This window comes from Hyla sarda, chromosome 8, assembly GCF_029499605.1.
Source record: "Hyla sarda isolate aHylSar1 chromosome 8, aHylSar1.hap1, whole genome shotgun sequence".
Taxonomy (NCBI): domain Eukaryota; kingdom Metazoa; phylum Chordata; class Amphibia; order Anura; family Hylidae; genus Hyla; species Hyla sarda.
The window spans coordinates 10,802,034-10,815,086 of NC_079196.1; the positions used below are offsets into that span (position 1 = coordinate 10,802,034).

Genomic DNA, 13,053 nt, shown 5'->3' on the forward strand with positions numbered 1-13,053 from the left:
ATATATATATAAAAAAAAAAAGTTTTTTCCTGGAATACCCCTTTAAGTATAGATGAAAGACTGATGATAAATTTGCCAAACTGTGGCCTACAGCTGTTGCAAAACTACAACTCCCAGCATGCCCGGACAGCCGTTGGCTGTCCAGGCATGCTGGGAGTTGTAGTTTTGCAACATCTGGAGGATGACAAAAAACGGAAATGCATTCAGATTTAAAACAAAACTGGAAGACCCCCCATGAAAAACGGAGGGTCCGTGATGTGTCTTTGCGCCATTTTCCACACCGCGCAGTCTTCTGTTCCGGGATTTAATTTTTTTACTTATTTTCCGGCGTATTTCCTGTGTTTAGAGGAGCCGCAGGGACGGATAATCCATAACACACACAGACCACCGAGGGGGGTTTACATAATAGACCGCCACTAATTGGCCCGAAAAAAAAAAAAAGATTAAGACGGACGTCGAAGCGGCCTGATAAATATGCTGCGGGTCCGCCGCGCTTCACGGATATTGCGAGCAGCGCCATAAATTGACTGGTGGCTTTTGTTGCCGGAGCCTTTGAACTGATTCACAAAAGCTCCAAATGTCAGAGCGAAACGAATAACAGGAATATGGTGGAGGACGCTGATTCGCTACGCCCGCTGCGCAGCCGCCTCGGGTCCCCGGAGCCCGCACACGTGCAACAACTCGCTGCAACTGTTGCAGTATATAATGCAGGGAGTAAGGGGGGTGGGGGTGTCTGAGGCTTTACTAAGCAGTGTCCAACCTGCGCTGACCCTGCTGTTCCCGCCATGAAGCCCAATAGATCATCCCATATAAACAGAGCGGAGGATTGTGGGAGCCGCACAAAGGAATGCAGAAAATCCTCAGCACTATACAAGACACATAACATGACCATAGAGGGCACAGAACCAGAGGAGGGGGCAGTATTATAGTAGTTATATCCTTGTATATAGGAGCAGTATTATAGTAGTTATATTCTTGTATATAGGAGCAGTATTATAGTAGTTATATCCTTGTATATAGGAGCAGTATTATAGTAGTTATATTCTTGTATATAGGAGCAGTATTATAGTAGTTATATTCTTGTATATAGGAGCAGTATTATAGTAGTTATATTCTTGTATATAGGGGCAGTATTATAGTAGTTATATTCTTGTATATAGGGGCAGTATTATAGTAGTCATATTCTTGTATATAGGAGCAGTATTATAGTAGTTATATTCTTGTATATAGGAGGCAGTATTATAGTAGTTATATTCTTGTATATAGGAGGCAGTATTATAGTAGTTATATTCTTGTATATAGGAGCAGTATTATAGTAGTTATATTCTTGTATATAGGAGGCAGTATTATAGTAGTTATATTCTTGTATATAGGAGGCAGTATTATAGTAGTTATATTCTTGTATATAGGAGCAGTATTATAGTAGATATATTCTTGTATATAGGAGGCAGTATTATAGTAGTTATATTCTTATATATAGGAGCAGTATTATAGTAGTTATATTCTTGTATATAGGAACAGTATTATAGTAGTTATATTCTTGTATATAGGAACAGTATTATAGTAGTTATATTCTTGTATATAGGGAGCAGTATTATAGTAGTTATATTCTTGTATATAGGAGTAGTATTATAGTAGTTATATTCTTGTATATATAGGAGCAGTATTATAGTAGTTATATTCCTGTATATAGGAGACAGTATTATAGTAGTTATATTATTGTATATAGGAGCAGTATTATAGTAGTTATATTCTTGTATATAGGGGCAGTATTATAGTAGTTATATTCTTGTATATAGGAGGCAGTATTATAGTAGTTATATTCTTGTATATAGGAGCAGTATTATAGTAGTTATATTCTTGTATATAGGAGCAGTATTATAGTAGTTATATTCTTGTATATAGGAGCAGTATTATAGTAGTTATATTCTTGTATATAGGAGCAGTATTATAGTAGTTTTATTCTTGTATATAGGAGCAGTATTATAGTAGATATATTCTTGTATATAGGAGCAGTATTATAGTAGTTATATTCTTGTATATAGGAGCAGTATTATAGTAGTTATATTCATGTATATCGGGAGCAGTATTATAGTAGTTATATTCTTGTATATAGGAGCAGTATTATAGTAGTTATATTCTTGTATATAGGAAGCAGTATTATAGTAGTTATGTTCTTGTATATAGGAGGCAGTATTATAGTAGTTATATTCTTGTATATAGGAGGCAGTATTATAGTAGTTATAGTCTTGTATATAGGAGCAGTATTATAGTAGTTATATTCTTGTATATAGGAGCAGTATTATAGTAGTTATATTCTTGTATATAGGAGCAGTATTATAGTAGTTATATTCTTGTATATATGAGGCAGTATTATAGTAGTTATATTCTTGTATATAGGGGGGCAGTATTATAGTAGTCATATTCTTGTATATAGGAGCAGTATTATAGTAGTTATATTCTTGTATATAGGAGCAGTATTATAGTAGTTATATTCTTGTATATAGGAGCAGTATTATAGTAGTTATATTCTTGTATATAGGAGCAGTATTATAGTAGTTATATTCTTGTATATAGGGGCAGTATTATAGTAGTTATATTCTTGTATATAGGGAGCAGTATTATAGTAGTTATATTCTTGTATATAGGAGGCAGTATTATAGTAGTTATATTCTTGTATATAGGAGGCAGTATTATAGTAGTTATATTCTTGTATATAGGAGCAGTATTATAGTAGTTATATTGTTGTATATAGGCAGTATTATAGTAGTTATATTCTTGTATATAGGAGCAGTATTATAGTAGTTATATTCTTGTATATAGGAGCAGTATTATAGTAGTTATATTCTTGTACATAGCAGCAGTATTATAGTAGTTATATACTTATATATAGGAGCAGTATTATAGTAGTTATATTCTTGTATATAGGAGCAGTATTATAGTAGTTATATTCTTGTATATAGGAGCAGTATTATAGTAGTTATATTCTTGTATATAGGAGCAGTATTATAGTAGTTATATTCTTGTATATAGGAGCAGTATTATAGTAGTTATATTCTTGTATATAGGAGCAGTATTATAGCAGTTATATTCTTGTATATAGGAGCAGTATTATAATAGTTATATTTTAGTCTCTCTTGTGAGTCCCGGTGTCTTCTTCGTGTTGTGGGGGATGTTTGGGGTCTCCGTACACCTGGAGTGTTACATGTTACATCTTGTATCTGGACACAATACTCTGGTGTCGGCGGCTGAGGCCACGTTACTAATCATATACAATCATATGCTGATCTATAAACAATATTACTGTTATTATAGGAATATTTATTAGTTTAGTGGTGATCTATGTTCTTGTTGGCCTCAGTGATGGTGATAATTTTAATGTATGTAGTCAGTGACTGTGCGGTGATTCTTGGCGGTGGGTCGTGGAGCGGTTGAGGAGTGAGATGGCGGTGCTGATCCGCTGACTGATTGATGTCTTGTGACTGCGGTCACCGGCAGGCTGCAGCACGTCATACCTGCAGACCCTGACCGCCCCTCACCTGGGGTATCTGTCAGTAGATCAGCGCGGCGCGCTCCGCGGCCAAGTGACTGTACACATTGTCTGAACAAGACCGTACACGTGGACGCCGTGTATAGAGGAACAAACGAGGGGTCTGTGCTCCAGGCGGGGGGAAGGGGAAAGGAAGGACTGTTCTAGAATAAACTCTATTCCTATAGCATATATAAAGCAGTGTTCCCCAACCAAGGTGCCTCCAGCTGTTGCAAAACTACAACTCCCAGCATTCCCGGACAGCCAACGGCTGTCCGGGGAATGCTGGGAATTGTAGTTTTTGCACAGCTGGAGGCACACTGTTTGGGAAATACTGATCTAGAAGAGGTTATATAAACCCATTTAGAGCCTCATTATCCCTGATGATGTCGTTAGTACTGTGAAACCTGTCGAGGTGTCTTTGGCTGTCTGGCCGTGCTGAGAGTTGTAGTTTTGCAACAGCTGGAGGCACCCTAGTTCGAAAACACTGATCTAGTAGGAGGGTCATAGAAGAAGTTATATAAACCCATTTAATATGATGCACGCCATTTAGAGCCTTATTATTCCTGATGATGCCGTTAGTACTGTGAAACCTGTCGAGGTGTCTTTGGCTGTCTGGGCGTGCTGAGAGTTGTAGTTTTGCAACAGCTGGGGGCACCCTGGTTGGAAAACACTGATCTAGTAGGAGGGTCATAGAAGAAGTTATATAAACCCATTTAGTGTGATGCATGCCATTTAGAGCCTCATTATCCCTGATGATGCCGTTAGTACTGTGAAACCTGTCGAGGCGTCTTTGGCTGTCTGGGCGTGCTGAGAGTTGTAGTTTTGCAACAGCTGGGGGCACCCTGGTTGGAAAACACTGATCTAGTAGGAGGGTCATAGAAGAAGTTATACAAACCCAATTAATATGATGCACGCCATTTAGAGCCGTATTATCCCTGATGATGCAGTTAGTGTTGTGAAACATGTCTTTTTCTGGCCGGACATGCTGGGAGTTATTGTTTTACAACAGCTGAAGGCACACTGGTTGGGAAACACTGATGTAGACTGTATTTAATATTCATTTATTTTGTTTGAAATTTACTTTGGAATTTATTGTGGTTTACTTGTTTTTTTTATATTTTAAATCCACAACCCCTCGCTGGATCCATATTCCAGATATTGATTAGTATCACAGCTGGATGTTGTTACATTGTGTGAGGACTGTTACTTTGTCGCATGGTTTCACATCAGAGAATTCCTCTCCTCTTCCTTCTGTTCGTTTTTGTTTCCTCCTCTGTGATGTTCGGATCCGGCGCCTCATTCCCCCCCCCCCCCCCCCCCCCCCCCCCCCACATCTCTATTGAGCGGCCCCCTCTAAAAGGAAAGGCCTGCGGGACGGGGGGAGTGGTCTGTACACAATGCTTTATATACTCATACCCAGTTATTGTGAGCGGTGGGGGTAGTGCCCGGAGAGGGGGTCTCATGGGGGGTTGTTTGTCAATAAACAATATTGGGGGGAGAATTAGTTATGTCTGTAATAATAGATAAGGAGCAGATTACAGGGGCTCCTATCTATCTATTTGTCAATCTCATATCTATCTATCTATCTCATATCTATCTATCTCATATCTATCTATCTCATATCTATCTATCTATCTATCTATCTATCTCATATCTATCTATCTCATATCTATCTATCTCATATCTATCTATCTCATATCTATCTATCTCATATCTATCTATCTCATATCTATCTATCTATCTATCTCATATCTATCTATCTCATATCTATCTATCTCATATCTATCTATCTCATATCTATCTATCTCATATCTATCTATCTATCTCATATCTATCTCATATCTATCTATCTCATATCTATCTATCTATCTCATATCTATCTATCTCATATCTATCTATCTCATATCTATCTATCTCATATCTATCTATCTCATATCTATCTATCTCATATCTATCTATCTATCTATCTCATATCTATCTATCTCATATCTATCTATCTCATATCTATCTATCTCATATCTATCTATCTATCTCATATCTATCTATCTATCTATCTCTCATATCTATCTATCTCATATCTATCTATCTCATATCTATCTATCTATCTATCTATCTCATATCTATCTATCTCATATCTATCTATCTCATATCTATCTATCTATCTATCTCTCATATCTATCTATCTCATATCTATCTATCTCATATCTATCTATCTATCTATCTCTCATATCTATCTATCTCATATCTATCTATCTCATATCTATCTCATGTCTATTTATTTATCTATCTCATATCTATCTATCTATCTCATATTTATCTATCTATCTCATATCTATCTATCTCATATATATCTGTCTCATATCTATCTATCTCATATCTATCTGTCTCATATCTATCTATCTATCTATCTCATATCTATCTATCTATCTCATATCTATCTATTTATCTATCTCATATCTATCTACATATCTATCTCATATCTATCTATCTATCTATCTACATATCTATCTCATATTTATCTATCTCTTATCTATCTATCTCATATCTATCTATCTATCTCATATCTATCTATCTCATATCTATCTATCTCATATCTATCTATCTATCTCATATTTATCTATCTCATATCTATCTATCTCATATCTATCTATCTATCTCATATCTATCTATCTCATATCTATCTATCTATCTCATATCTATTGTTACGCCGAGCGCTCCGGGTCCCCCGCTCCTCCCCGGAGCGCTCGCTACACTCTCCCCGCTGCAGCGCTCCGGTCAGATCCACTGACCCGGGGCGCTGCGATTCCACTTCCAGCCGGGATGCGATTCGCGATGCGGGTAGCGCCCGCTCGCGATGCGCACCCCGGCTCCCGTCCCGTACCTGACTCGCTCTCCCTCGGTCCTGTCCCGGCGCGCGCGGCCCCGCTCCCTAGGGCGCGCGCGCGCCGGGTCTTTGCGATTTAAAGGGCCACTGCGCCGCTGATTGGCGCAGTGATCCCAATTAGTGTGTTCACCTGTGCACTTCCCTATATCACCTCACTTCCCCTGCACTCCCTCGCCGGATCTTGTTGCCATTGTGCCAGTGAAAGCGTTTCCTTGTGTGTTCCTAGCCTGTGTTCCAGACCTCCTGCCGTTGCCCCTGACTACGATCCTTGCTGCCTGCCCCGACCTTCTGCTACGTCCGACCTTGCTTCTGTCTACTCCCTTGTACCGCGCCTATCTTCAGCAGTCAGAGAGGTTGAGCCGTTGCTAGTGGATACGACCTGGTCACTAACCGCCGCAGCAAGACCATCCCGCTTTGCGGCGGGCTCTGGTGAAAACCAGTAGTGACTTAGAACCGATCCACTAGCGCGGTCCACGCCAATCCCTCTCTGGCACAGAGGATCCACCTCCTGCCAGCCGGCATCGTGACATCTATCTTTCTCATATCTATCTATCTCATATCTATCTATCTCATATCTATCTTTCTCATATCTATCTATCTCATATCTATCTATCTCATATCTATCTTTCTCATATCTATCTATCTCATATCTATCTATCTCATATCTATCTTTCTCATATCTATCTATCTCATATCTATCTATCTCATATCTATCTTTCTCATATCTATCTCATATCTATCTCATATCTATCTATCTATCTCATATCTATCTATCTATCTCATATCTATCTTTCTCATATCTATCTATCTATCTCATATCTATCTATCTCATATCTATCTTTCTCATATCTATCTTTCTCATATCTATCTATTTAATTCCAGAGATTTGGGCAGCACTTGTGGCAGTGATAATCTTCAATGGTGCCAGCTATAGACAGACTCGGGCTCCAGGAGTCCCAGACAAATCCACATCAGAGAAGATAGAAGCACTCGAGCTAAAGTGAAAAAGATATTTGGCTTTATTCACCGAACATCAGAGCCGGACCATGACCATGTGAGACGGCCGCAATGTCGCTCTGATGTTCGGTGAATAAAGCCAAATATCTTTTTCACTTTAGCTCGAGTGCTTCTATCTTCTCTGATGTGTGTCTATCTATATTATATCTATCTATCATCTATCTATCTATCTATCTCATATCTATCTATCTATCTCATATCTATCTAATATCTATCTATCTCATATCTGTCTCATCTATTTATATCTATCTATCTCATATCTATCTATCTCCTATCTATCTCATATCTATCTATCTCATATCTATCTCATCTATTTATATCTATCTATCTAGCTCATATCTATCTATCTCATATCTATCTATCCATCTCATATCTATCTACATATCTATCTCATCTATTTATATCTATCTATCTCATATCTATCTCATATCTATCTATCTATCTCATATCTATCTATCCATCTCATATCTATCTCATATCTATCTCATATCTATCTATCTATCTCATATCTATCTATCTCATATCTATCTATCCATCTCATATCTATCTATCTCATATCTATCTCATATCTATCTATCTATATATCTATCTATCTATCTCATATCTATCTATCTCATATCTATCTATCTCATATCTATATATCTCATATCTATCTATCTCATATCTATCTATCTCATATCTATCTATCTCATATCCATCTCATGTCTATCTCTCTCATATCTATCTATCTATCTATCTATCTATCTACTATCGCATATCTATCTATCTTATATCTATCTCATATCTATCATATATGTATCTAATATCTATCTCTCTCATATCTATCTCATATCTATCTCATATCTATCTCATATCTATCTATCTCATATCTATCTCTCTCATATCTATCTATCTATCTCATATCTATCTATCTCATATCTATCTATCTATCTCATATCTATCTATCTATCTCATATCTATCTATCTCATATCTATCTATCTATCTCTCATATCTATCTATCTCATATCTATCTATCTCTCTCATATCTATCTATCTATCTCATATCTATATATCTAACCTACCGCAGTTTATGTTTCTGCTAATGGATTTCTATCCCTAGACTATATTTCCGGGGGTAAACCTCAGATTTTTGTACCCCCCCGCCCCCATTATTCAGTACAGGGTGGGGGTCACAGCTGGAGCGGGGGAAGGTTCCGGAACCCTCATTATAGATTATAGTAATGGACTCCAGGCCCCATTTCCGGTCCCCTCTATAATCTATGTAAGTCTGTGATCATGGCCGATGTATGGGGAGGGACAGTACAGCTGTGGGGAATCTGGGGGGCAACCTGGTGCCCCCTACAGGGTGAATCACACAGCCACTATGGCCTGTCTGTCAGTGAATGGAAACAACATAGAAAAACCCAATGCTTCTCACAGCTGGAGGTTTGCTACAATTCTATGTCATGTAGATGATTCTCTTTGAGCTAAACAGTCTGGACTGCGCTGATACATTGTAACGAAGTATCAGTACAGGAGAAATAACTATGTTTAGCTTATAGATTAGTGGCCTCGAAACTGTAGACCTTCAGCTATTGCAAAACTACAACTCCCAGCATGCCCGGACAGCCAACGGCTGTCCGGGCATGCTGGGAGTTGTAGTTTTGCAACATCTGGAGGTCCATAGTATGGAGACCACTGATTTGTCCTAATAATCTGAATGTTATAGTAACTTTTATTGACCATTTTTGTCTTTCAGGCGGCAGAGTGGAGTTCAGATGAAGACACCCGCAGATCGTGTCAGAGTAAGGGGAAGACGGAGGTAAGGACCCCCCAATATCCCCCCCCCCCCCCCCCCCGTATACTGCGTGTCATGTGACTGCATTGTAATACTGTATACATGACTGACGCAGGGGGAGGAGCTTCATCCCCAACGGGTATTTACTTTATTTGATTTACTTGACTATATAGTGACATCTTTAGGGTGGGAGAGCACGCCGCCTCCTGTCCCTGCACACTGACTTCTGCACAAGTCACGAAGCATGACCACTATACTCTTCTATAGACTTCTTAGTACCTCGCTGCACGTGGGCCTCTGTTGTGGGCATTCTCTGTGACTTGTGCAATTTTTAGAAGCCGATAGGTGATGGACATTGTTCACCTCCTCCCTGCACAAGTCACAGAGCATGCCCACAGCACTCTCTAATAAAAGCCAATAAGTGATGGATACTGCTCACTTCATCCCTGCACGCATATCTCTACACAGGTCCCAGAGCATGCCCACAACAATCTCCAATAAAAGCTAATAGTTGATGTATACAGCTCCCTACGTCCCTGCACAGGTCACAGAGCATTCTCACAACAATCTCCAATAAAAGCTAATAGTTGATGTATACAGCTCCCTACATCCCTGCACAGGTCCCAGAGCATCCTCACAACAATCTCCAATAAAAGCTAATAGTTGATGTATACAGCTCCCTACATCCCTGCACAGGTCCCAGAGCATCCTCACAACAATCTCCAATAAAAGCTAATAGTTGATGTATACAACTGCCTACGTCCCTGCACAGGTCCCAGAGCATTCTCACAACAATCTCCAATAAAAGCTAATAATTGATGTATACAGCTCCCTGCGTCCCTGGACAGTTCCCAGAGCATCCTCACAACAATCTCCAATAAAAACTAATAGTTGATGTATACAGCTCCCTACGTCCCCTCACAGGTCCCAGAGCATGCCCGCAACAATCTCCAATAAAATCTAATTAGTGAAGGATACCACTCACTACCTCCACCCACACTCATCTCTGCACAGGTGACAGAGCATGCCCACAGCACTCTACCATAGAAGCCATTATGTGTTGGTCACATCTCACTTCCTTCCCTCTCTGCACACTGGTCTTTGCATCGATCACAGAGCATGCCCACAACACTTTCCCATAGAAGTCAATATGTGATGGTCACAGACCCCTTTTCCTTCTCCTCCTCGCTGCACAATGACCTCTGTACAGATCACAGAGCATGTCCACAACACTCTCCTATCAAAGTGAATAGGTAATGATCATGGCTCACCTCCTCCCTCTTCCTGCACTCTGACCCTTTGTTCAGACTACAGAGCATGTCAACAACACTCTCCCATCAAAGTGAATAGGTAATGATCATGGCTCACCTCTTCCTGCATACTGACCATTTGTTCAGACTACAGAGCATGCCCACAACACTCTATTGAAGTCCATGTGTGATGATCACAACACACCACTAACCTCTCCTCCTTTCTGTACAGATCACAGAGCATGCCCACAACACTCTCCCATCAAAGTGAATAGATAATGGCTCACCTCCTTCCTCTCCCTTTACACTGACCATGTGGCAGATCTCTAAATCTCAGACATGATGGCCGCCCCAATGTTCATGAAGATAAAAAAAAAAAATAGAATAAAAAAAATCTGCAATAATAAAACCTGTATCAGTATTTGGGATTATCTAGTAAAAACGCATTGAATGAGAATCTGCGCTGACCCACTGTGCCCCCGGTACCTGACCCTGCTCTGACCTTCACCCTGCACCAGGAGGGGTCAGTGGCTGCAGAGCGTCGCTCTCGGTAATGTGCCTCCATATAACAGGAAATCGCAGTTTTGGCGGCGCTCCAGCTGTTGGGCACAGCCTCCTCAGCACCGCTTATCACCCGGGCCCCGGAGAGGCTGCAGGGGGAGATATGCGACATTGTTCCCGGCGGGTTCTGGAGCGCAGCCACTTCTGCTCTGTTGCGAGATGCAATTGTCTACGAGAGCAACTGTTGCATAAAACACTTTAATAATCGTGTTTCTCCGGCAGCCGCTCCGCGAGAGGGTGGGGGGGGGGGGGGGGGGGGGGGGGTGTTTACACCCAGAATCTTAAATGTAGATGTGAAATACTTCACATAGCTGAAGGTTTGTTACAATGTATCAGTCTAGACAAGTGGTCTCCAACCTGTGCACCTCCAGATGTTGCAAAACTACAACTCTCATCTTGCCCTCATAGCCTTTACTGTCATTGGAGTTGTAGCTTTGCAACAGCTGGAGAGCCACATCTAAACGTGTGTTACAATGTATCAGCCTAGACCAGTGTTTCCCAACCAGGGTGCCTCCAGCTGTCGCAAGCATGCCCGGACAGCCAAATGCTAGTTTTGCGACAGCTGGAGGCACCCTGGTTGGGAAACACTGGTCTAGGCTGATACATTGTAACACATGTTTAGATGTGGCTCTCCAGCTGTTGCAAAGCTACAACTCCAATGACAGTAAAGGCTATGAGGGCATGATGGGAGTTGTAGTTTTGCGACAGCTGGAGGCACCCTGGTTGGGAAACACTGGTCTAGATGATCCTCTCTGAGCTGCACAATCTTTCCCGTTCTGCTACAATGTATCAGCCCCTTCTCTTTCAGACTTCAGTCACTTTAGTTGCCACTCGTTGTGCCCAGATTCCATCAGTACCAGTCTTGGAATGGCTCTACCCGGCTGGTGGGTTCTCTCTGCCCGACTGGTGGGTTCTCTGCCCGGCTGGTGGGTTCTCTCTGCCCGACTGGTGGGTTCTCTCTGCCCGGCTGGTGGGTTCTCTCTGCCCGACTGGTGGGTTCTCTCTGCCCGACTGGTTGGTTCTCTGCCCAACTGGTTGGTTCTCTGCCCGGCTGGTGGGTTCTCTGCCCGGCTGGTTGGTTCTCTGCCCGGCTAGTGGGTTCTCTCTGCCCAGCTGGTTGGTTCCCTGTTCGGATGGTGGGTTCTCTCTGCCCGGCTGGTTGGTTCCCTGTTCGGATGGTGGGTTCTCTCTGCCCGGCTGGTTGGTTCTACCTGGCTGGTTAGTTCTCTGCCCGGCTGGTGGGTTCTCTCTGCCCGGCTAGTGGGTTCTCTCCTCCCCACTGGTTGGTTCTCTCTGCCCGGCTGGTTGGCTCTCTCTGCCCGGCTGGTGGGTACTCTCTGCCCAGCTGGTGGGTTCTCTGCCTGGCTGGTGGGTTCTCTGTCCGGCGGGTGGGTTCTCTCTGCCCGGCTGGTGGGTTATCTGCCCGGCTAGTGGGTTCTCTCTGCTCGGCTGGTTGGTTCTCTCTGCCCTACTGGTGGGTTCTCTGCCTGGCTGGTGGGTTCTCTCTGCCCAGCTGGTGGGTTCTCTCTGCCCGGCTGGTGGGTTCTCTCTGCCCGGCTGGTGGGTTCTCTGCCCGGCTGGTGGATTCTCTCTGCCCGGCTGGTGGGTTATCTGCCTGGCTGGTGGGTTCTCTCTGCTCGGCTGGTGGGTTCTCTCTGCTCGGCTGGTGGGTTCTCTCTGCCTGGCTGGTGGGTTCTCTCTGCCCGGCTGGTGGGTTCTCTCTGCCCGGCTGGTGGGTTCTCTCTGCCCGGCTGGTGGGTTCTCTCTGCCCGGTTGGTTGGTTGTCTCTGCCCGGCTGGTGGGTTCTCTCTGCCTGGCTGGTGGATTCTCTCTGCCCGGCTGGTTGGTTCTCTCTGCCCGGCTGGTGGGTTCTCTCTGCCCTGCTAGTGGGTTCTCTCTGCCTGGCTGGTGGGTTCTCTCTGCCCGGCTGTTGGGTTCTCTCTGCCTGGCTGGTGGGTTCTCTCTGCCCAGCTGGTGGGTCCTCTCTGCCCGGCTGGTGGGTCCTCTCTGCCCGGCTGGTGGGTTCTCTCT

At 42.5% G+C, this 13,053-nt stretch overlaps 1 protein-coding gene across 7 annotated transcripts in view; it reads left to right on the forward strand.

Moving 5' to 3' along the window:
- The window catches only part of SEMA5B (semaphorin 5B), a 404,742-nt gene that overhangs the window by 254,466 nt on the left and 137,223 nt on the right, over positions 1 to 13,053 (forward strand). For all 7 annotated transcript variants that reach the window (XM_056536944.1, XM_056536941.1, XM_056536947.1 and 4 more), the window contains exon 6: positions 9,173 to 9,235. In XM_056536944.1, the coding sequence (XP_056392919.1) occupies positions 9,173 to 9,235 (63 nt within the window). The remainder of the gene's footprint in view (positions 1 to 9,172; positions 9,236 to 13,053) is intronic.